At 39.1% G+C, this 21,982-nt stretch overlaps 1 protein-coding gene across 1 annotated transcript in view; it reads left to right on the plus strand.

Annotated features, from left to right (window-relative positions):
• The window catches only part of TRUB1 (TruB pseudouridine synthase family member 1), a 30,224-nt gene that overhangs the window by 3,455 nt on the left and 4,787 nt on the right, over positions 1-21,982 (plus strand). Inside the window, 2 exon segments of the mRNA XM_072870011.1 lie at positions 2,099-2,154; positions 16,347-16,428. Coding sequence (XP_072726112.1) covers positions 2,099-2,154; positions 16,347-16,428 — 138 coding nt within the window.

Consider the following 21,982-nt stretch of genomic DNA (forward strand, 5'->3'; position numbering starts at 1 on the left):
AGACAACAGAAACAAGTTATTCAGAAAATGTGTGCTGCTTTTTGGGATAGGGTGGTGGGGCAGAAAGCTTTCTTTCCTCATGGACGGTAGCATAAGAGAAGTATTTATTTCCTGAAACCTCTAATCTTTCTTGATCTATACTGCTGTTTCCCAAATTTTATGTACTGCATATCTATACCTTTGTTCATGGGAATTAGTTGATACAGAGTCTTGCTTAGTGTGCCAGGTGTACTGCAAATAACAGGGCAGTGCTTTTCATAAGAAAATATACCTTTATATTTCTTTTCCTACTGACAGCAAATATAGATGAGGAAGGACCTTGCAGATAGAGGTCAGTGATCTATGGCATGTGAGTGAAAGGCAACTTAGAGACCACGTGGCATGTGATGGCCCTGCACTGGTAGGAGCCTCGAGCGACTGCTTTCTGAGAGGGAAAATCTTTTGTCTGTCCCCATCTGTGGCTTCTATTGCATTTGGAAGGTGGTGGGAGCTAGGACTCAACTTCTACTTCTCAATGTTAGGTCTCATATTTTCGATACAAGAAGCAAGGAACTGTAGGTCAAGTCTTAGTGAATATCTTATTTTAATATCAGTCTAGGGTTGTGTTTCCAGTTTAGTGTTTCTTGCTGTACAATGGGAGTTGTAAATATTTGGCTTGTTTCTATATGGCAGTTATGAATTATGCTTCTATAGTAGAAGAAAAGATTAAAAAATATCAAAATTAAAAACTCAGTTAAACCTTGTTATGCTCTGTGTAGTCTGGCCTTTAGTTTATGTTATTAGTTTATGTCGCCTTTCAATAATACAATAATACATGCTACACAAGCTGATGATTAATGGGGAAAATTGTTAGTGTCTTGTTCACAAAAGCATTCAATGTCTCTTTAAAATTATTCTATTGAATCTCTTGACATTCTTCAGCAAATTTCAGCTCAGCAGTTATGTTGAAGTGTCAGTGATGTCATCACGTTGCAAGAAAAGTGCTTGGTTATAAAGTTTTATCTGTGTGCTTATCTCCTTTTCTCAGCCTTGTTGCAGCTCTTTCCTATCTGGCAAATATGACAGGAACAGGCTGAACTGAAGGTACACAAAAGCACAAGGGCATGTGTGACTAAAAACCCTCAGGAATAAGAGAAGAAGTAATCGAGAATAAGAAGTGATCTAATGAGTCTCAGAATGTAAAGATTGAGAAACATTAGAGCACAAGTATTTGTTTAAAAAAAAAAGTTCATTATCAGTTTGATGCTTTTGGAACTGGCTCCTAGTTAACACAAAGCTGGTTTCCTGCAAGCGCCCTTAACTCCTGTAGTTTTATTACAATCAAGGACATAAACTGTTACGTATTCCATGAGTTGTACACAAAACTAATTTCCTTCTAAAATTTTCATTGTTCGTTGGATTGCTGTATGTGGAGAAAATCAATAGGAAAGCATATTCAAGGAGAGCACCTTGTTGTAAAAAGCTTTAAAGTAAAATATAAAATAGAGCTCTTTTTCTGTCTTTTTCTTTTATGAAAAGCTGACTGATTGCTCTTTTGCAGAATACTGGTTTAAGATTGAAAAGGCAGTAGTCTGTACATACGCAATAATAGGAAGGTTTGATTATGAAAGATTTTTGACAGAGGCAATTGGACCTTTTGATTATTTTATTTTCTTGCTGTAAGCCTGATAAACAATTTCATTATGCTATCTTGGCTGTATTACTCTTGGTCACTATCAACCTTTAAAAGGGCTATTTAGTTACAGTGAAGGCTAGATTCATTATTAGTGAGCTATAGCCTTCATCAAACCAGAGACAGTGTTAATTGCACTATCCATTTCTTTAGTGATTAAAAGATAAATAAATCTAGGGGTTGAATTAAAGCATTTTAACAATAAGTGAAGCTTATTTATCTTCTGCTTTGGACTTTTTTCCTTTCAGTAGTCCCATGTTGTTTGAACATCAGAAATACTTTCTCATAAGCGTTGACTCTCTTTATACGCTAACAGAGCATGAAAGGCTGTATTTCTGACTAGCATAATATTTAGTAGTGAATGCTGTTGAATAAAGGAACTGCAGAGCTGGTTTTGAAGTGGCATTTCTCCTTCTGTCTTTGCAGTGGTTGGTATTGGAAAAGGAACAAAAATGCTGAGAACTATGTTGTCAGGTTCCAAGGTAAGGAATGCTAAATGATTTGTGTTAGTGGGGGTGTGTGTTTGTTTGTTTGTTTTCTTTTTTCTTCCAATGAAGAGCTGCATCAACATACAAATATTTCAACCACCCTGCGTATTTAGTTTAAATTTGTACTTCAGTTCCTTTTTGTATTTAGTCAGAGATTTGATATTAAGACTTTTACGTCCAGAATGGTCATTTTAAAAACTTTGTTTGTCTTGGTTTTTCTACAAAATATTAATAAAGACCGAATTCCCATTTTACAGGAAGATTTCTATACTATTTAGTGTTTTCAACAAAAACAAAAAAAGGAGAAATACTGTAATGAAGATGGCACTGTAAATGATGGGTTTTGGGATGCAATTGTGTATGACAGTTCAGTTTTTGGTCATTTTCCTTATGTGTAGATAACGTAATTGTTATTTAGCTTGCAGTAACAGATGGTCTTTGTTTCTTTTCTCTCTTCTTAAATACCATGAGGCCTTAAGAGGCACTTTTTGGAATTAAGAGTGTTTTGCGTTTGTGGTAGTAGCTATCGTAGACGGGTGCTCTACAAACACATGGATAGGCACATGTAAGAAGCCAAAGGTAACAAAAGCCCTGTGGCTGCATGAGGTAATCCAGACTGGAGCCTTGACAGATAGCAATCTTGTTCATTGCTGCTTTTGATTAGTTGTACTATGTCTTTGGTGAGTGTGCTCCAGATTGTGTTACATACACAAACAAGTGCATGTACTCCCAAGAATAATCTACCAGTGTTGATTCCTTCTTTGCAAGTAAAAGTCTGTGGTTTTAGACATTATTTTTAAATGAGAAGTTTAGGTAAGAATGACAGATGCAGAAATCAATTAAGCCTTCTGTTGTGTTAAGAGTTACTGTCGCATACAAATAGGAATTTGAGGAGTGGCTGGAGGGGGAAGCCCTCCTGTTGAGTCATGAAGTTCAGACAGGACCCCCTTGCTTTCTAAACTCCTTCTCAGAGAGGAGTCTAGGTGCGGCCGAGTCCAGTCTTAGTCTCAGACTTGGTCAACGGTTTATTTTCTAAGGACTGTGTGTATAGCCACTTATTAGTTCAGGGCTTTCGCTAAGGCGACAGCATTAATTTTTGCACCCCCCAGTCTGGTCGTGTTGAAGGAACTGTCATGGCCAGAGCAGTGAAGAGTGCAGTTTATTAGAGCAACAGACACACAGATTGTTTGGATTACCGGTGATAAATTCACTGTCTGCAAAGCACATGCAAATAGCAAGAATATGAGTATGAGTAACATGGCCGGACACAAACGCGTTAAAACGTAATAAAGCAACTATATATAGAGAGAGATTTCTAAGTTTTCCACGGAGGCACTTGATATAACCAAGTGTTCGACTCTTACCCAAAGGCGTCCCGATGGGGGGAAGAGACGCTTAGCCCGTCGACTGATCCCAAATGTCAGAGTGGTACACGATGGTGTCTTCCCTAACATTCTCTTTCTCTTAAACCATTTTATACTATTTTTCACCTTTCAGGTGGAGCTTGAGTGACTCTAGTCATACATACCTTTGTTTAGGATTGGTGTAAAGTTTTCTCACTTCGCTTTTAAAGGTATAAGCTAGAAAAATTCAGTGCGCAAGCTCAGTGAGGGGTGGTCGCACCTTGGAGGCGGGTAGCTTTTGGGATGGAGGTGTGTTTTGGTATTATAATGATGTTATAATGAGCAAAGTTCACCAAAAGGACAGCATTCTGTCAAAAACGTGGCAGGCTGTTGTCCCAGGGTAGTAAATATGCAGCTTATCAGCCGCATTCCACCTGGGGAGCTTCTTCAATCCTGTGCCTTACCTAAAAGTGTGAATATAAGTTCTAATTTTTTAAGTCACCTCAGCCATAATCCCACACCTTCCAGATTTCATCTTATACACCGGGAAAGTCAACAGTGGGCTCAGCAAATTGTTAGCCTTTCTAATGCATTTTATTCTGCTGTTTTTCCCATTCTCTTCTGGTCTGAATACTTAAGCTCTTTACAGGTGCTGAACTGATAACTTGAGGTAGAATTTGATTGACAATCTTCAGTTCAACTCAAAGGAAAATAATTTGACAGACGAGAATGCAACCAGGATAAAAAGACGTAGCTGTAGAGTCTGATCCAAAACTTACTGTAGTCAGTGTCAGTCTCTCCACTGACTGTAAAGGGTTTGCCTTTGGTTTATAGGACCAGATTTCAGGGGCATCTGCGTTTTGAAACGTGCAGTAAGCAGCTGGAGCTGGATTTACAGTGGAAGTGTAAGCAGTTACCAAGAACTTTTAAGTTAAAACATGGCATTGAGATACTTCAGCTAAATTAAGTCATTGTAGCTAAATGTGTGAAAATTGTTGATTTAAAAACATGTAAAGCAATTGAAGTATCTCTTAAGCTGATGTTCACAGTGGAAACAGCTGTGACTGATGAAGGAGTTTCAACCTTTTTGGCAGAAGTGAGTATGCGCAAGCTCCTTGGCGACTTCACTGTGAAGTCCCGTAGCCAGTAGGAGTGTTATCTAGCCAAACGTTGTGCCCAGATAGCTCAAGGAGGTTTGTAGCTGCTGCTGAGGGACAGGGGAGGGGAACACAGAGGAGAAATGGGTAGTGGGGGCAGACTGGTAAGCTACCCCACCTAGATCCATCAGCTCTCACCTGGCCTTAGATTGGTGTAGGCTGTGGGCACATGATTCAATAAGGCAAGCAAAATTACATCCTCACAGTAGATCAGCTTTTCCACTGCAACTGTTTGTGTGTTCGGATGTGGTGGAGAGTGTGAGGTAGCTAACATTCATGCCAGGTGGTGTGGTGGTCATTTGGAGCCTTCATTTGGAGCTTGTCTTGTCTCTGCTTTCCTTTTTTCTATTTATACGTCAATAAATCAGGCATGCAGTAACTTGAGAGTCTTAAGGAAGTTGAAGGATCTCCCACCAATATCCGCCTATTTGGTTTTTTGACCATATTAACAACAAAAGCTCATAATGTAGTGAGAGATCTGATACAGATAAATCCATGACTGTCTAAATAGGTTTGAGCATTTTTTTGCATCCCATGCCATGCGCTAGGAGTTTATACTCTTATTTCATCTTTTTTTACCATTGTGGATGCTAAAGTGTTTGTTGAAGTGTGATGTTTTTCTTTTTGTTCCTTTTATTACTATAAAGATTCAGATGAACTGTCTGAGTCTCTCTGGTTAGGATTTACTGTTTGATTGTAGGAATATATCTTGTAAAGAAATAGTTCAGTCTATCATTGTTGGCAGCAGAGCTATGCTGAGTGGCCAAAACGTATGTTACTGCAGTAAACTCCATATGGTGGCTCTGCCAGAGATTGGACTATTTCTGATTTTTTCCCAAACGTTGTGTGAAACTTTCGTGACTCTGTGTGGCAGCTCTGAACATTATCACTCGATCTGCAACTCATACACATTATACAAGGAGTGTTACTCTTTCAGTGTAAATCTAGTTCTCCATTAGTTTGACCTCCTTATGAATTAACTCAAAACAAATAGAAATATGCAGCCAAGGGCAATACCTACTTAGTGTTCCAGATTTCTCATTGAATTCTTAATCTTTATCCAGATATAAAAATATGTGCAAGCTGGCTTAGGTTTTGTTTGTTTGCTTTATTTTGTTTCAAATGTTCCAAGTGAGGCGGAGAAGCTGAATCCTCTTGGATCTGTAATTTAAATACTGAACATTGAATACATGTTCCATCGGAGAATCACTTTTCCTTCTTGCATTCTGGGACTTGGGCTTGGTCTTGCTTGGACTTCTTGCCCTGCATTATTTTGAGATAAATTGTTTTACCGTGTTTGCAAAATAAAGATAGTAGAATGAGAAAATATTTCCTGCTTCACCAGTAAAATGAGTATTATGGGGGTAGACCAGTTTTTATTATGGTAAATTGTTTCTGAAGGACGTTGTCTTACAGGTGACCAGTCTGTCTCAAACAGAATGTAGAAGTGTTATTTTTGAGAGGGGGGAAATGGGCTAGAAAATGCTAGCTAGCAGCACAGTTTCCAAAGTGGCAATCCTGTTTTAAAGCCTCTCATCTACCAGAACCTGCTGTTACATAGAAGCAGTGAGGGAAATGATCAGGGACTTGTCAGAGAAGAAAAAAGGGAAGAGCAATAAGCAGTGAAATTCTTCATTATTCAAATACTTTCCATTGGGAGGAGATGTCTTCCAACACAAACAGCCTTTATTTTTAGGTGGGATAAAACAGGATCACTGAAATTTTCGGACTTCAGTTCCATACTTAATTTGCATATTTTTCAGTGAAATAACATCTGGGTTCACCCTAAGAGAATTTGAGTCGTAGTAGTATGAATGAAGCCAGAACGTGGCCATCCATCAAACTGTGCTTGAAATCCCTGCCTCTCGAGGAGGAGAAAGCATGGGCGTGTTGTTTTTATCTGAGGATGCAACTTCTTGTCATGGTCCACATATAATCTGAAACCCCAAGTGCTCAGTGACTGAGTACTTTGCACTGGTTGCACAAGCTTGGGCAGGGACTAGTTAAAATAGGAAATTTAATTTCAAAAGTTGTGGCTTCTCTAGAATGAAACAGTATCAAAAAAAAAAAAAAATCACTGGATAGAGTGAAACCCATACTCCAAATGATCACAAGGACTAGAAAGAGAAAAAGAGGTTATGGGCAGAATGAAGATACATTAGTGACCTGAATGTGACAACTTCAATTTATTATAATTGGAAAAATTTGAGTTCTTACAAATCCTGGGTGGAAAATGAGTTCTAGTTCAGTGACCAGGTCTCAAAACTTGCCAGTCACACTTGTATCCTATGAGAGAGGGCTTGTCTGAGCAGGAATTGGTTCAAATCACGTAAGAGAATTTCTGAGAGACATGTAAGTTACTTCTTGCAGCCTGATTCCAGGATTAGAGTTTGTATATTGCAAAATTGTTTCTCTAGAGGGTTGGCACCAGATGCTGCGGAACAAAGTGTCCGTAAAGAAGGTTGTTTCTTTACCTCCAATGATTATCTTACTGTCCTAAAAAATAGGCTTCAATTTGTATCCCTTAACTTCTCAAACATAAAGGTTGCTGGCTTTCTCCCTGAAATAATTTTTTTGAATTAAGTCCTTAACTTCCATCTTTTGGCAATGAGTTCAATGAATTAATAATGCATTAAAAAGCACATCTAGTGGTTCTATAAGGAGCAGAACTAATGAAGCCTTTTCTTGTGACTTCGTTTGTTTACCGCTCGTTAGACACCAAAGCCCCATGTGGACTCTTTGGTATCCAGTAATACAGTGGGGCTCCCTCTGGAGCCTTTTTCTTAGTGGAAGCTGTAATAGATTTATTTCCTCTATCTGTCTGTTTTCAGGAGGCTTATAAGAACTCGGCGTCTCTGAGACCTCTATTCTTCTGCCAGCATTTGTGTGTTTGCACATTAACATGCACACCATGATGGTGTGAGCACTATTTCTTTGGAAATTCTAATTTCCTTTTTAAAGAGCCTCACTGTGTTGTTTTTTATTTTTAAAATTTATTTCAAAAGCAGTTTGTGCTCCAGTTCATATATTTGAGTTACAAGTGCAAGAAAATTGAGTTGACTTTCCTGTTTTGGGATCCTCTTGGTCGTGTGTGCTCTTACTTTTAATCTTAAATTTTTTTTTTACCAGAAAAGAGCACCAGCTAAGCTCTTTGCTTCATCTTGCTTTCTTTTGGAGCTGTTAAAACCAAAACTACTTATTCATACAGTATACAGTGTTGTGTTCTGTTTTCTTTTCCATATTGTGATAATTTTAACATTCTCTTGGAAGGGCAAGATTTGTGGATAGTGGTAATACTTTTTGTTAGACTAATTGGTATAGTATGGAAAACTAGGTGTTTGGATATACAAGCCCTTTCTCAGGTCTAAAATAGAAGCCATGAATTTTAAAATTAAGTGTATTTCAAATTTGTTTAGAGTTTAGTGAAGTACGTATCTTTTAGACCATTTCTGAAAGAAACAGTAGTTAATGCTTGTAAGTGTGGTATATGAACAATTCTGGGTGGGCAAGAAGTTATAGGTAAGACCCCAAGACTATTCCACACAGATGGGCTACATTTCATTACCTGCTTTAATAAAATAGAGTAAGAAGACAATTTATCTCCTGTGTGGGGTAGCAAGGTTTTGTTCAGAACCAAGGTTTTGTTCACTGGAAGCCAAGCTGCCAGTCACAAGGCGAGGGGGGCTGTTACTGCTTGCTTGATAATTCATCAGATCCCATCTTGCTTGTGTTCACCTGTGGTTTTAGTTGGGCTTTTTCTTCCAAACTGTAGTATTATCATATCCAACTGTCTATATTTGTCTTGGAGGAATCCAAATAAAAGTGGTTTGTTTGCTCTTTAGCTCTTTCCCTAGGAAATTTTTCATCTGCTACACCTTCTCATTTTTCATTCTGTAGGTTCATGCACTTTTACATTCTCACACCTCTTTGTTTATGGTCTCCCATCCACAATAACCAAGGGTCTGACTGAGTTTCTATTTGTATTGAGATGGGAGAGGTAACAAAAATAGAGTGCAGTATGTGACCTGCTCATTTAAGCAAAATGGATTGTAGGTACACAGAACATCATTACTTTGCCTCTGTTCAAGTCCAAAGAAATTGTTTCCTTACAAGGGAGGTAGGAGAGGAAAGAAAGAGATGATAAGGTTATCTCCTAGGGGAAAGAGAGAGCCTGGTAGATTATACATTGTGGCATGTGAAGGGGTTAGTGTGAGGTAACGTTATAGTACGCCATAAATCCAATATCTCTATTGAGCCCATGCTTTTTTTTCTGAACCCTGTGGAGTTATGAATTTTAGTTCCCAGGCTTGTTTTGAAAGGGGTTTTATAGGTTTCCCTTGAGGAACGGGACTGGCAGATCGGAGATGGAGTGATTGTTTTATGAGAGATGTTAACCCACGGGCTGGGTGTGTTTCAGCCCTTGTGGACTGGCTAGGTGAATTCTTCCTGAGATGCAGTGGTTGCTTAATTTCACCCATTTAGTTACCATTTTGTGTATTAGATGAAGTATATTACATTCCTGAAATACAGGTATAGGACAGAGAAGTCTTGACATTTCTGTTACATGGTATTTGTTATGGTATTGTGCAAACATTCAAGGAATACTTCCTTGAATGTTTGCACAATACAGTGCAAAGGTGTCATGTCTATTAATAAAACTTGTCCTGCTTAGGTCTGTAGTCTGTAACAGCTATATCCAAATACCGCTATAATAGTTTGCTTTTTTTTTTAACCTCTACTGATACCTGAGAAAGTTTTCGCAGAACCAGAACTCTCTATTGTAATTCCATGACCTCATTCCAGAGCAGAAGAGGTTGGTTCAGAGACCCATCGTTGTTTATGCAAACTTAGCATTGGTTTCTATCCTGTGTGTATTATTTTACATTACTGACAACGAATTTCTTGTTCCCTGAATGCCTCAAGATATTAACTAGAGATCAATGTCAGTTTATAGAAGTATGGTTGTCTTCCTTATTTTGTCACAAGGAAAATGCTTATATAAAAGGAAGGCTGGGAAAATGCATGAATGATGTTGGTTTTGATGTGTTTTGAGAATGTGTAGAAGGTGTTATCAAAACTTGAAGTGGTGTGTGTACAAAACAAGATGCACTGAAAGAATGTTAAGCCTGCACAGTGGAGGATGCAGGAATCAGGAAGGGCTAAAGTGTTAGCTGGATAAAATGGTCTTAAATGTGCCCCTTACATATTATACACTGTCGACATCTTTAATTACCTGTTACTGCAAAACATATGATACATTTTTAACCTACTTTTTTGGTAACAAATAATAAGAAGAGAAGAGGCTGATTTGAATATCTACTCTTTTCTGCCCTGCCCAGTATCCCCAAAACAAAGTTGTAGAAGAAGAAGCTGTTAAATAGTATTGATACACACTTGCCTGCAGTGGTACCATTAGTAAGCTGGCTTAACATGCTGTGTCTTGCTTGAGTCTCTTTTATGCTCACCCCAGAGGCCTAATCTATTAATAGCTCAGCTTCATGCTCTATTAATATTCACACTTTTTTTAAACTGTTGAAAATCTTGAGGAGACTGCATCTATTGTGCTGCAGAAGCTCTTTCCTCCAAAAATGCAGAATATTTTAAGGGCATGCTCTAGTGTGATTTTTCTTTTCTTCCATTCATGAGGTCAGTGTCGCCTTCTTTCCTCTTGACCTTTCTATAATTGTGCATATGTCTGTGCTACATGTACAGTTCTTACTTGCATTAATTAAAAAAAAAAATAATCAAGACTGCAACACGGCAAGGCTTTTTTCTCTTTCTTAATAAAAATCACAGCAAAAAAAAGATGTTAACAGATTTAAACTGGCCATTCTGCATTGTTTTCTGTAGTGTTCCTTTCTCATCATTTGGAGAAGCTCTTAGCACTGCCTTTTAGAATTTACTGCATCTTAGCCTTAGCAGTGTCTTTGAATTCACCTAAAGACTTTCATGCATTCAATTTTATCTGTGAATTTGTATGTACCTATAAAGTCTTACCCCTCTGGAAGGACTGCCTTTTATTTCTGGGCAGAGAATTATGAATTTCCTTAAAACTCTGTTTCTTGGATAGAAGCTGAAGGTCGTCTTTGTTTATTTTGTATAATCTGTGGTGTAGGTGCTAGAAGACAGAATGAGGAAACAGGTAAAGAACAGGTATTGCAGCTGAAGATGAAATTTGAGAGCCAACCTGAGACATTTTGGTGAGTGTGATAGGTTTCCACAGAAAGCAAGTGTCAGAAAGGTTTGCATAAAGGGACTGTGAGTTACAAGCAGCCGCTTTTGCACATTAGCCTGCGTCCTCTCTGGGATGTTGTGAGCCTGTATTGTGTTTATAAGTGATGCGTGGCCACGGTGCTATCTTCGGTGACCTAGTGTTCCTGTTACTGTTGGGATTGTTTCCCCTCCCTCCCCCTTTCCTTCCCTCCCTCTAACACCAAAATTTAAACTTGATACAGTTTTTAGCTACTGCCTTAAAGCTTCTCTGAACTCCAGGTAAAATAACTTCTGTGGGTTCCCCTATTACAGGTGGTTCTAGTCCTTCACATTGAAAATCTAGTCACCCCATATGTTTGAACTTTTTAAATAAGCTGACATAAGAGGTCAGAAAATACTGTTAGTCCAAGAGTAAAGATCAGATAGTTCTTCAGCAATGACAGTACAATTACAGCATCTAGCAGTAAATAAAATTTAGTGCAGGCTTAGCACAAAGTCAGCTTTTTCTTTTAGGAGAAAAAAATGAGTGGTAGATAAGTAATGTTTGTGTGTATTAAGTGGACATGTTTGGTGTATGATAATTTTGAATTTGCTCTGTCATAAAATGTGGAACTCCTCCCTCATCCTGCAGTCTTTATTTTGTCTCTGTGCAACCTGCTTTTAAGAGATTAGGGCTTTGTGTTTTTAATATATTGGAATCTGCTTAGTGAGAGTGCTTTGTTTTGGAAAATAATTGAAACTATGGCAACCCTTGGTTTTTTTCCAGCTTATTTGTCTACCTCGTGTACTGCTCTGGTTTGGTGGATGATTAGCATACTGGAAGCCACTGGTAGCTGCTAATGTTATACAAACAGCAAATATAAGTTATGTAAATATTAAATCCAGAGCACCTTAGTTGTGCTTTAGATATCATTACACACAAACTGAATGTCACGGTAACACTGAGAGTTTAAGGCCTCTTCACTAACTTGGTGGCCTAAGTCTTCAAAAATGTAAGTGCTTGCACCAAGTGTGCAGACTGAATGGGTTAGGCACAGGAGCACTAATTCTGATCAGTGCTTGCCTGCTGTGTGCTCGCTCTGATTGCCTTCTGGTTCTCTAGAGCACTTGTTTTTTGGTTTTCTGTTTGGTTTTTTGTTTGTTTTGTTTCATGTTCCCTCAAACTTGTCAGCCACACGCAGACATCAGTTTACATAAATTGACTTTCTGTTTCTATCGAATATGGCTTTTCTTTCCCAGCTTTGTCTCTTGCGCAGGGACTGTAGCCTTTATTTATTTATTTTCCTTTTACACTTCTGTGTTCAGTTGCTGCTGTGATTAGAAAATGGGTCATCCTTGGATGAACTCTTATAAACTGCCTCTTCCAGAAAGCTTGCTTGCCTGGGAAATTCTTGCAGTGGGAGCCATCTTAAAATCTTCCTGACAGCTACTAGTGACCTTATTTCATAATTACTTGTGTTTCTGTCTAGCTCTTCCAAAGTGTTGCTTCTCCATGTTTGAAAAAGCTTTTAAAACATGTTATAATTTAAGATTTCAAGTCTCTGGCTTCTTTCCAAATAAAACTTTGATATATTAACAGTTAAAACTGAGAAGCTCCGTTCCATGGTCTGTCTGGCATTTGCACTGATAAGTGGGGCAGACATGCCTGGCAGTCAGCCCAGGGGCTTCAGCCTCCAGGAGCCCCCCCGGGTGGGTTGTGCAGCTAGTAGCTATGCTGGCTGTACAACCCCTCTAACGGGAGGGGATTATTCTTCTTTCTCCTCCTCTTCCTCCTTTCACAGGTAAATATGTATACTGATAAAGTGTTGCCTTTTTCTTTCTCTTTTTATGGATCTATTTTCCCTTTCTGTGTTAGTATAAGGATTCCTCTGAAATTGGATATGAAATGAAAAAGCCAAATGATAGCCATTCTTTTAGTAAAACATTATTCTAAATATCATACAGTTTATTGTTGGTGAGGATTTTGACTGTGCCCTGTGGTTGTGACTCAAACAAAATTTCTCTTCCCAAGATCTGTCAGATTTATTAGAGGGTTTGTAATTTGTTTCTTAGGGGTTCCTGTCATCCTGTTCTTTCTCCAGTCCTGGCTTTTATGGCATGTTTCTTTCTAGTCATGGGTATGGTAATAAATGTATGGCTGGTGGGGCACTTCCCTCTCTTTCTGGTCTTGGTGAGGTAACATCCACCATGTCCCCCAGTCTGTGTGACAGAGTTTTCACATTACATCTTCATTGACAGAGTGCAGTGGTTTGTCACTGTAAAGCATCTTCTTATGGCTGTCTCCTCACTAGAGTGAATGAAAGAGTTGCTTATACTTGAGGGCTTCTGATCACTTTGCTGCCTTTTGTTTCAGTTGCCATAATGTCAAGAAAATGGTTTTCTAGATGGCTGAGAGGTGTAGCCATTCCCTAATGCAGGATAGTTTTGGGAAGGTCTGTATGCCCTCAGGGTTGTTGTACTGTTGTATAATTGTGAGGCTCTGCTTTGGAACCATGCAGACCACCATTAGAAGTTGGAATTAATGCACGATGCTGCAGTGCTTTCAAGTTGTGACTGGGAATGCTTGATCTTAGCTTTTAATGCGCTACACTTGCATGTTGTGGAATCCCATAGGAAAGCTGAGGTGCTGCTTTTAATCTTTAAATGGTTTGGGTCCTGGTCTCTTGAGATGAGTAGGGGGCAAGGATGTAGGGGCTATTGATTGTCAGAGCGTTCTCTGACGAGCTGCTGATATAGGGACATTTTCTGTCACAGTCTGCACTTGCTAGGCTTTTCCACTGCCTGCAACACCTACTAGCTGGCTTTTTTTGTTTCGGGTTGAGTGGGTTGAAGGCAGTGTGGTTGTGAGCAGTTGCTGTCTGTGTTCCTGCAGTGATTTGTAATTTAAGAGTACAGGAAGAATGCCCCTAGATGTATTTTATGAAACTGGAAGCAATAAATGATTGCCAACACAGGTGAGAAAAGGTCACCAAAGACTTATTAAATGACTCAGAATCCATTGGGCGCTTCTGAGGGCAGTGTGAGTTAGTCTAAAGAGAGTTAATGCTGAATTTTGACACAATATAAGAGGAACAATAGATTAAGTCTGGACTCTCATATTATCTTCTACAAGCTCCAGGTCCTGCACACTAACAAAGGGGAAGTAAACCCTATTGAGTGGCTAGTAAGAATTATGATATATAATTGTAGATACCCAAGGGCACTCCAGAGACTGATCATAAACCAACTGTAATTTTTAATTTCCTGGCCTGTTATAGCCGCCTTTGTGGATTATTGCATTGCTAGCTTGAGTCTTTTGTGACTCTTTAAAGGCTTCTATAAGGAATGGGGATTTGTGACTAATTTTTAAGGACGCTCTTTTTACAAATTGGATGGCTTTTTGCCCTCTTTGCAGAAATTAAAGGGGAAGTCAAGTGTTGAGATTTGGATTGTATTGTTCATACTGTTTGTGTTTACATGTAAACAGATGATACTATCTCTCCACTGCTGGGAGTCAAATATAACATGTTATTCTAACAGACAGCCTGAAGCAAGATAGCCAAAACCAGGATTAAGAGGAATAAAGTCATTTAAACTGAAGTAGTATCAGTACTTTGATTTGGAAGCATCTAAAGACAGTGTGTGAGGTTTCAAACTTTCAGATTTAGAGTTTTATTGAACTGCTAAGTTTATTCATCATGCTAGAATTATGAAGATCTGCTCATGTGTTTTTATTAACCTCTAGAATAGGTGCTGAATAGCATCTCTTTCTAGCTATGCTATTAAACATTAAGAACTAGATCATTAAATATCTCACAAAGCAGGCAATTCTATGGTCCTAAAAGCAGATAACATACGTTAATGTTTATTTAAATATTTGTTGTGGAGCAGCCTTCATCCATTCTTCCTTTCATTTCTTTTTCATGCATTCCAAAAGTGTGTAAACTTCAAGAATTTGATTTTTAAAATGCCTAATTTTGCAGAGTTGTCAGGGGATTCAGATATCTGCAGTATTTAGGAAAAAGGTAGCCTTAATGTGGTAAGCAAAGTATACAGTTATTTATATTAAAGTCTGCACTCCACTGCCTTTTGTCTGACTATTCCTGCTGCTTCCATTTTGTGGCAGTAGCTTGAAGAAATACATTCAAGTGGCAGGTTGTCACATGGAAAAAAATCAAGGCATGTCTTAGTAGTCCCATTTTGTAGGTGTGATTTATAAGCCTACACTATTATTACTTGAACTTGTTTGTACTTCACAAGTACATTAAAAAGGATGCATTGCATCAAAGAGTAAAATGTTAGTGCTTATGTCTGTTTGGATGTGTTCCAGTAGAATTTGCTCAACCAACTTCTAGAAGATACATCCTTTTACAACTTGGTTCAAATGTGTATTAGCTCAGTTGGGAGTAAGTTAATTGAAACCTTACTGGGAATTAGGCATGTGGAACACCTTGATTTTTCTCTCCCAGGCTATATAAATGTTTTACTTCGAAGGCCTGTGGACTTAACACAGGGCTGAGGGAAATGGAATGGGAATGGGATAAGCAGTGGGTCAAACCGCAGATCTTAATACCTGAAGGTATCTCCAAACTTGACCCAAACTCATGTTACAGAGTGAGTCTTCATGTGTTGGCAGCCTTGTGAAAAGACATGGGGAGCTGGTTCATGGGAAGCCTTCTGTCAGCTTCAGCAGTTTCTGCTGTATGCCCACAGCCTGGCAGTATTTAGGGTGAAAATGTGGAAGAGAAGGACATCAGGTGAAATGCAATAAGGACAAGAGCTACTGGCCTGGGAACAGGTTAATTCCTTCTTGCAAGCTACAGACACATACACTGAAGAATTCTTTAGAGAAGAACTGTGTAAGGAAAAACCCTGAAATGGAAATACTCAGAGAACCTGTGACGAGCAGAGATGTCACTCAGTGGCCTTGCACTCCTCGTGGTCACAAGGCCCTTACCAGATGTTCAAAACTCCAGCTTTAGGCTATTGCATATCACTGCATTTCATGGCAGAACTATCGTAATGCTTTGCCTTGGAAATGAGTGTTTTGCTTTCACAAGTAAAGGTCTTTGTGTCTTTTTTTTTTTTTTTAATTGTGAAGGAACAGAAAAATTGTGTGTGAAAGGTACTCTATGTGTCTTGCTTCAACAGTGACATATGATACCCCACAGAGACTTTGATTTTACCACCCTGTTATTTTCTTTATGGTATTGATGTATTTATAGTAAAAATTAGATCCCATGTTGCTTCTTCCTGGGGTTTCTAAAACTGAAATCATAGGCGCATATAATGCAGGATTTAGTTTTTGTTTACTTCCAAGTCTTTTCATCTTTGCTTTTGCATACCCAAAGTTCCTGGATTGACTATTCAGATAATATTCTTCCTGTCCTGATTTGAAGTACTTGGTACTTGCAGTCTTCATTAAAAAAAAAAAAAAGGAAAAAAGAAACAACCTTGAAGACCTGACTCACTGATCTCTCTTTTTCCTTCCCAGAAGTACACTGCCATTGGGCTGCTGGGCAAAGCTACTGATACATTAGATGCTACAGGAAAAGTAACTGAAGAAAAACCTTATGGTAAGCATAAATGTATCTATATACTTGATGTAATTTGAAGGCATAAATGGTCTCTATCATAGAAAAGTGGAAGAGATGTTTGGGACTCTGAATTAAGTTTAAATGTGAAATCAAACTAAGATTATTTCATCTTCAACTTCAGTGCTCATATAATTCAGACCAGCTTCATGCAATTATGTCCAGTGCAAGTGTTTGTTTCTGTTGGGAAAAAAACAAACCAGGCATTAGATTAGGAGGGAGAAAATAGAATTGGGCAGGACTATGTCATTTTAAATCTTTGACAGGCTGACAAATGACATGCTGTGTCCAGTAAAATTTTCCTCTTTCAGTGTGTAGTCCCATGAGTGCTCTTTTAGTAACACCCTTCAAGGCCAGTGGAGGAATAAAGTACTTAGATCTTCCCTCTAGGATGCCCCTTTAACTACAGACTGCTCAACATAAAATGAGGATGGCATAAACTACTTTCTATATATGTTCACCTACCAAATCTTGCTCTTGCTTGCAGTCTGTGTCCTAGCAGCATTAACAAATGAACTTTTCTGACCCACAGAGCACAGTGCAAGAGTTTAAGGCTTCAGAACTAATCCTGACTGTAGCTTTGTTGGAGTGGACGTTCCACAATAGCCAAGGCATCTTAGAAACAACATAGGACTAACCAGGGACACACCAAATGTATTTGCCCTTAGTTCTTTCACAGCCTGGGGAAAAAAGTAAACCAACCAACCCCTCCCCTCCCCCCCCCCCCATGTAACTGGTTGCTTAGCAACTCTTACAGGTCCTACACTGTTTGTGGTACCTGGTAATAGGTACATGAAGTAAATTATCTTTAATAGCATGATGAAAAAGGTAGCCTGGATTCCACCCCTCACCCCCAATCTCCTTTCTTTTGCAGTTTTTCTTTTTGCACGAGGCAGGCAAGTGTGAGTTTCTTGTCCACATTAACTTGATGGATCATTCTAAATCGTATTATTTACTAGGTAATGTTATTCAGAGATGTTGGATCATTTGCTTCTGCTTCAGAATTAAGTTCTAAGTCTCTCTCTAAGCTTCTGAAGGACTGAGCATCCACATGGTGTTAGAGTTGCCAACACTTTATGATGGTTGGAGAACACTTTCTTGGTTTTTATGTATACGTCCCAGAAAATGGAATGCTGTGGTTCTGTTGTGCTGAGTAGTATTCATTGTAGATACTTGATCACGTATAAACTGTGAAATATCAATTCAAGTAGATGCAACTCCTGTGGTCAATTAATTAAAAAAAAAACAAACAAACCCAAACTGTTTCTTGAAACACTCGTCTTGCTTTTTTATTTTATATTGTTTACTGCAGACAGAATTTAGTGTTGTTTTTGTGTGCGCTTCTTTCACTGGCAGCTTTTGCTATAGTAGTTCCCACCTCTGCACCACCTCCTCTGCTATGGTGGTTTAGCTTTCTGTTAGACTGTGTGCTTGGGAAACTGATTGGGGTTAAAAATACCCCCTTTTTTTGAGTTGCTTATCTTTTTAAACTGAGATCAATTGCATGATCCAGTTCATCATGTGGTCTCGTGAAGAGCAGTATTGGCATCGCTGGCGCAGTGCAGCTTTGGGTGCTGGACAAAGTTTCCTTTTGCTAAGCTGACGGCTGAAAGAAATGCTCATAAAATTGGTCTCAGTTGCTTTCCACGTTGGTGCAAATCAGTCAGATTTGAATTCTTCAGAAAGAAGAAAGAGAGAACATGCATATACTCCTTTTTCTCCATGCTACCTATGTATTTTGTATTTCCTTCCTTCCTCCTCTGCTGATAAAGCAGGTATTTCTCATCTTTTCCAGTGTCTTCTCCAAAGCAGCTTGGTTTTCTGCATGATTCTCTAGGTGGCCCACCACCCCTAATCCCAATTGGTACTCCAAGAACAGACAAACCAGATATTTGAGCTGAATTTCAGCTTTCTTTTGGCACCTAGAAGGATACTGGGAGAAGCAGAGCATCTGCTTGGGAATATAAGTCCTGCAGTGCCAGCAGCATGCAGGATTGGGCCTTAGTGCAGAGAAAGGGCACTAAAACATCTTGCAAGATATATAAAACTCTTCCTGTGGTCCAGTGGAGCCATTCAAGAGGGAAGTGCCTGCAGAAAGTTGCCTGCTATATTAACTATAGGAAAGTGTTACATTTTAGTCCTCAGAACGTCCCTAGACAGCAGTTTAGAAAGCAAACTGTTGTGTATTACAGGTAGTTGCAATGAAAGGCTGCACTGAAGAGAGCTCCTTGGGTTTAACCCCTCCTGAACTCACAGTTTTTTGTTTGTTTCTTATCAGACAATGAATTTGCATTTCCACATGAAATTCAGTTATGGTTTCACACTGCTCCCAGGCTATCAGATGCTGACTTCAGAAGCAAGCAGCGTTTTGTGTTCCTCTGATGCTTTCTTGAGAACATTAATGTTTGTTGCCCTTTTTTTAATGTTTGTAACTATACGCAGGACTGTGCGTTCTGAAACCTACTTCCTCCCAGCTGTCTACTGACTATGTCGAGACATGGAGAACAAAATTCACGAGGATTTTCTGCAGGTCTCTGCTGATTATGCTGAAATATGTGTTTAATAGCACTACTTGAATAATTTGGAAAAAGTAGTCCTTTCAGCATTTTGCTCGTCTGTTTGCAAATAATTTATGCTGGGCCAGATTGAGTGGAGGTCATCTGCTATAGTTCTGTTGGGCTGTCATGGATAATTCTTGTGTTGTTTTGGTGTAGTTTTTTAACAAGCTCAGGGCAGTATCACCCTTCAGTGGAGGCTTCTTGAGGTTGTGGCACAACTGGCACCTTTTGGTTTGGTAACTTTATTCATTTAACTTCCTTTATGATTATAGCAGGAAAGTCGATCAACACTCACCAGCGTTCAGAAGCACAACTGTTCTTTAAAATTTTCGTGTTAGAAGCTAATAGGCTTATACTAAGTGTTTTTAGAAGCGTTGGAAACCAGAAGTTTTGGTGCTTTGGGATGCTCATAGAATTGTGGGGAATGGTCCACCGGAAGATGCATAGCCTGTGCAGAAATCACATAACTGCACTGTCAGTCTAAAGGCTTTGGAAGAAATTTAGAAAACAGTGTTGAACTGAACGTATTCCAAATAGCGTACTCACAGAGCAGGTACAATCATTTTGTTCTAAGCTAAGGCTGTCGTTATTCCTGGGGTCTGGATTCAGTTATCCCATGGGCCAAACCTCAACAATCCTCCCTGAAATCATTGTGAAACAGGGTGGCAGCCTCCACACCCTTCCCTGAAGGACACAGAGCTGCAGTTTAAGTCCGGCTTCTAGCAAAACCTCATGGTCTGTGATACAGCAGATGAGGATATTTGGTATTTGCAATGAGGATATTGGGAGGAGTAGGCTAACTCTTGGTAGCAAGGGCAATGACAGATGTGTCCTGCAGAAACATCTCTCAACCCTTTACTGTCAGGGAGTGGAGAAGGGAAGTCAAATGGGGAAAGTTTTGGAACCATTAATGCTAATTAGCCTTTATGGGTGTGTTCATATTTCATGCTTGATGGAGGGTTGAGTCCAAAGGCTGCCCTAAACTTGCTGACCAGACAAGCTGTTAACCTACTAAACCCAAGCCCACAGCCAGGTGAAGGAGACTTGTGGGCCCAGGGCCTGAAGGGAAACAGCTCTCCTGGGCAGCAGGACTGCATTCCCCCCACCTATGCTGTGGATGTAATGACTGTGGGAGCTGAAAGGTGGTGAAGGAGCTCGTTGCCAGTGTAGGCTGTGCGCCCTGCAGGGCCACGAGTCCAAACTGATGCCTGGGACAAATACAGAGTTCAGACATAGTGAAACAGTTTGGGACAAGACTAATAGCGCATTCTTTATGACTGAGAGCTGGATGAAAGCTCCACCAGCTTGTGTGCTGTTCTAGGAGAGGGCAAGAATTCAATATATAGGCCATTAACACAAAGACAGTGTATGGTCGGAAAAAAAAAAGCACAGCACATGGTTTTAGGTTTTCAGAATGTAATACTAGCCAGCTTGTGCCACAGTGTATTGCAGAAGACAAATATGATTTATTCTAGATCTTAGCAAACTAATCTGTAAATATTTACTTTGATAACACACCATACAACTTTGTTTGTTAATGGCTTAATACATTATTCCTCACATGGGGAATTGTTTTTTTTTTTCCTGAGACAGAGATTGCCTATAGCATGAGTGATTTCCTCAGAGGCTAGATGTAACCTCTCAATCAGGGGAATATGAGATTAGAGCAGGAACTGAACTCAGGTGTCTCATTAAATGCCCTAGCCACAAATGCAGTTTATGGGGTGAAAATTGAAAAAGAACCCCAAGTGACACTTATGCTTAGATCTTAAATTCTAGCCTGAAGCAACCTGGGGTTCACAAGAAGGCTGCCAGGATCACCGGCATAGTGCTCGGTCATGCTAACTTTCCGCTGTGTAGTTTTGTTGTGATATGTTGCTAAACTAGAGTAATACAAACAGAAGATTGAAATAACCATGTAAGAAGCTCTTCAGAAGAAGATCCAGACTTACTATACAATTGATTTTGTTGTTCCTACCCTGTATTCTGATGTACATTCGTCTCTCAGCACCCTTGACTGACTTTTGTGCCTTGCAACCTTGCTGTTAATGACACTTTCTTGAGACAGCTGCTGAGGCTTAGGGACAACATCTGTTCTTGAGGCTGCAAAGTGTGCTTTGCAAAAGTGAGGTACCACATTGCCATTTTCCAAAGCTGCTGTGGAAAGAAACCTCTTCTTTTTTTACTTAAAGCATGAAGTACATCTGTTTTGTAAGGTTTGCAAGTAAAGGTCTGTTCCAAAATATAATGAAGGCTCAATAAATAAATTTGGTTGGTTTATGTTCCAGGATGCTGTTGACTTAGCAAGGTGACACTAATTGAATTTAACTCATGAGAAACAGGACTAATCAAGTCCTAGACAGTAGAAATGCACTGAAGTGCATTGTGATTACAGATCTTATGTTTGTACTCTCTAAACAAATTAGGGATGAATGTCATCTCTATTGAATAGTATTTCAAAGGACCAATGCAATCAGCTACTTAGGTTATAGCCTTCTAATAAAAGTGGGACAGATGTGTATGTGTATTCTTAAAAGAGAGTATATAGCCTAAAGCAGCTGTCTTTCTTTTACAGCATTTCTTCAGTAAAATTGCCTTACTTAATATATAACAATACCCTGGTGTGCGTTTGCAGGTTAGTTGTTTGATACAGAAATTTGATGTGTTGTTCCAGATGCAGTCTTTTTCTTCACTAGGAAAAAAACCACGATGCTTTTGTTCTCTAATAATCTGTTGTATTTTTCCCCGCACTTAGGTACTCTTAAAGAGAAGTTGCCAACATTAGATGAGCATTTTATTCTTTTTGGTCCTTTAACAAAAATTACAATAGGACAAATTTTGTAGGTTTTGCGTAGTTCCCAAGAAAAATTAATTTGCAGTCCCAAGAGAGAAATTCCAAAAGAAAACTGTGTATATTGGGATTTCTGCCCTTCTGAAAGCATCCAGACCTTCTTAATCACCTTGGACAGTTTGTTCCA

Source organism: Ciconia boyciana, chromosome 8 (assembly GCF_034638445.1).
Source record: "Ciconia boyciana chromosome 8, ASM3463844v1, whole genome shotgun sequence".
Lineage (NCBI taxonomy): Eukaryota > Metazoa > Chordata > Aves > Ciconiiformes > Ciconiidae > Ciconia > Ciconia boyciana.